Source organism: Chinchilla lanigera, unplaced genomic scaffold, assembly GCF_000276665.1.
Source record: "Chinchilla lanigera isolate Chin_1 unplaced genomic scaffold, ChiLan1.0 scaffold00049, whole genome shotgun sequence".
Taxonomy (NCBI): domain Eukaryota; kingdom Metazoa; phylum Chordata; class Mammalia; order Rodentia; family Chinchillidae; genus Chinchilla; species Chinchilla lanigera.
Window position 1 is genome coordinate 10,400,490 of NW_004955450.1, and position 3,312 is coordinate 10,403,801.

General features: G+C 44.4%; 1 protein-coding gene across 1 annotated transcript in view; it reads left to right on the forward strand.

The window, feature by feature from the left end:
- Mtfmt (mitochondrial methionyl-tRNA formyltransferase) overlaps positions 1 to 3,312 on the forward strand; it is a gene marked incomplete at its 5' end in the record, with an annotated part of 16,342 nt that overhangs the window by 1,018 nt on the left and 12,012 nt on the right. The window contains 1 exon segment of the mRNA XM_013518962.1: positions 1,522 to 1,644. Coding sequence (XP_013374416.1) covers positions 1,522 to 1,644 — 123 coding nt within the window.

Below are 3,312 nucleotides of genomic sequence, written 5' to 3' on the forward strand. Positions count from 1 at the left end.
AAGCCCTCTCATTCCTGTTGGACTAACTGGTAGCATGGGTCTGAGCTCTGGGGCCTCCACCTCAGAGGGCAGTCCGATCTCCAGTGGTCTCCTTTGCATCCAGGGCATGGCCCATGGGGCCTCTTAGGGCAGTTCTTTAGTCTTTTTAAAATAAATATTCTCGGGCCAGGGATATAGCTCAGTGGCACAAGCACCTACCTGGCAAACACAAGGTCCTGAGTTCGATTCCTGGTACCAAAAAATAAAAATAAAGGTAAAAGTAAATATCTTTTTTTTTTTTTTTTTTTGGGTTTTTCTCCGGTACCGGGAACTGAACTCATGACCTTGCGTTTGCCAGGCAGGCGCTTTTGCCGCTGAGCTAAATCTCCAGCCCAGTAAATATCATTCTCAATGGGCTTTTACCCACCTGCATTTAAATTCCGTATCTGTGCCAACAGCTCCTAGATTGTCCCTCCGGCTCAGCCCTGCCCTCCCTTCAGGTCCTAGTGCCCACCCGCTCCATAGCCTGGTTTTGATGTCCAATAGGCACCTTGCATTCAAGGTGCCCAAAACCTCCCAAAGCGTTTGTCTCAATAAATGGCAGCTGCCCTGGTTCGCACCACTCCAGCCACACCGGTTTCCTTGTGCCTTGAATTTGCTGAGCATTTATCTTCTTCAAGAGCTTTGTATTAATTTTCCTGCTGCCTAGAAAACTTTCTTCCGTAGCTGTTGTGTGGCGCGTAACGACATTTCAGCTAACCGCAGACTGCATATCTGACGGTGGTGTCTTAGAGTGAGTGCGATGCCGTGGCCATCTGAGGCTGTGTAAGTGCACGCTCTGATGGTCGCACGACCAAGTCACCTTGCCTTGTATGTCCCCTTTGCTAAGTGATTCATGACTGTGTTCCTTATTCTCTTACTCCTTCGGGTCTTTGCTTAGTTTCTTCTTATCACCAAAAGCTTCTTAGATCACAACTGAAATTGCAATCCCCCCCCACCCCCCCACCCCCGTCACTCTTGTCCACTTCTCTGCTTTATTTTTCTCCACAGGCCTCAGCACCACCCGACAAACTTTTTATATGCAGCAGTTTGTTTTTACTGCTCATTCCCTGCCCTTTACGTATGAATTCCCCAGGAGCAGTGATGGAAATTGGGGTGATGGAAATTATGTGACCAAACTACTGTATAAATATAATTTGCCTTGTCTGTGAGATGCATATGAAGATTTGAGCAGTTCTCGAAGTAGTAATAAATGCATTTTTAAATTTATCTTAAAACTTCAGGCGTGAGTTGGTAAAGCATCTTGGGAATCATGAATAGTTGTCCTGGCTCTGTTTTTAATTAAGCATCCTGAGTTTCTTATGGACAGAGTAAATTTACCTTTGACTTTTTCTTTCAGGTGCTATAGAACTAGATAGAGCCGTCAGATCTGTAAAATTTCCGGGACAGTGTAATGATGCAAAGTAGCGCGCTAGTGTAGGTGGCAGCGACTACAGGGTGAAGCGCATACTGATGCCCAGGTTTCTGCGTTTTCTGACCCAGCGGCGTATTGAACATACACCCGAGCTGCCTCCCGAGGTGGCGGGGCCCGGCTCCCATCATCCACACGGTGCTCCATGGAGATCCCGTTGCCGGAGTAACAATCATGCAAATCAGACCGAAGAGGTAGAGCATATTTTCTTTTTTTTGAGATTTTTGAAAATGTTGATATCAGTTTGTTTGGGGTACATGTGGGGAAATGCGTAAAGGGACAGTACTCACTAATCTCTGTCACTTGGGAGCAGTTCCTTTTCATTTATTTATTTATTCATTGTACTGGGGATTGAATCTAGGGTCCCTAGACTAAACTATATCCATATTCCTTTGTAAAAATTCTTTTGTTTTTTTGAGACAGAGTCTTGCTGAATTGCCCAGGCTGGGATCAAACTTGGAGTCCTCCTGCCTCAGCCTTCTGGAGTGCTGAGATTATAGGCGTGTGCCATCCTGCCACCTTCCTTTGTTTTGATATAACTTTTTTGTTTGTTTGTTTGTTTTTGCCCCCCCCCACTGCCCCATACCGGGAATCAAACTCAGGACCTCGCACTTGCCAGGCAGGCACTGTGCCGCTGAGCTAAATCCCCAGCCCTGATATGACTTTGTTTTGATCTCTAACCTAAGCCATGTGTCTCTTGGTGTATATGAGATGTCTCTTTAAAGTTCTTATGAACTTCCTAATTTGTCAGTTGCAATAAATTATATTAATAACAGCTGTATTTTTATAAAAGACATTGTGTAAATAATAGATTTTTAATTTTTTTTTTTTGTCTTTTTTGAGATAGGGTCTTGCTATGCAGTTCAGGCTGGCCTTGAGCTCACTTTGTAGCCCAGGCTGGCCTCAAACTCACAACCATCCTCCTGCCTCAGCCTCCCGAGTGCTGGGATTACGGGCATGCACCATAGATGGATTTTTATGTATTCATTATTTTGAATTTCAGTTCTGTTAACCCTGGTTTATAGTTAAAAAAATTTTGGAGCCTAAAGTAAGAATATACTATTGTGTATAATGTGTAATATAATTGTCCTAAACATTGCTACTTTTTTCCTCTATACTCTAGAAAAAATTACTTACAGTTATTTGAGAAGTTTGTCTTAGTTACTTTTCTTGTTGCTGAGACAAAATACCCAACACCCAAAGTGAAAGGAAAGAAGGTTTATTTAGCTCACTGTTTGTAGAGGTTTCCATCCATAGAGGGCTGCTCCAAGGCAGGGTGGCCTCGCAGAGGAGAAGCAGTTCACGGCAGAGCAGGCAGAAGGCAGCACAGCAGTGAAGTAGCCAAGCAGCTTCTTTCCGTCCCTTCATATTCCATGCAATTTACCTGCCCCTTGGGTGGTGCCACCCACACCCAGGGTGGGGCACCCTTAATCCTACAGTTTAATCCCAGCATCAACACTTTAGATCCAGCCACCTCCCAGTACTCACACCTATGATCACATGAGGCTTTGGTGGGACATCTAGATATAAGCCACTGCAGAGTTAATATTTATTAAGTTTCTGCCTGTTTCCCCATAGAAGCGAATAATTTATGAGTTCACATGAGCAACACACTTTCTGGAATTTACTTAGGAAAAGGTGGGGGCAGTTCAAGCACAGTGGCACGTGCCGATAATCCCAGCTGTTTAGGAGGCTGAGGCAGGACATTTACAAATTGGAGCCCAGATGGGGCAATTTAGTGAGATCCTGCCTCAAAATAAAAGTAAAAAGGAGGCCAGGGATATAGCTCAGTGGCATAAGCACCTGCCTGGCAAGCACCAAGTCCAGAGTTTGATTCCCGGTACCAAAAAAAAAAAAAAAAA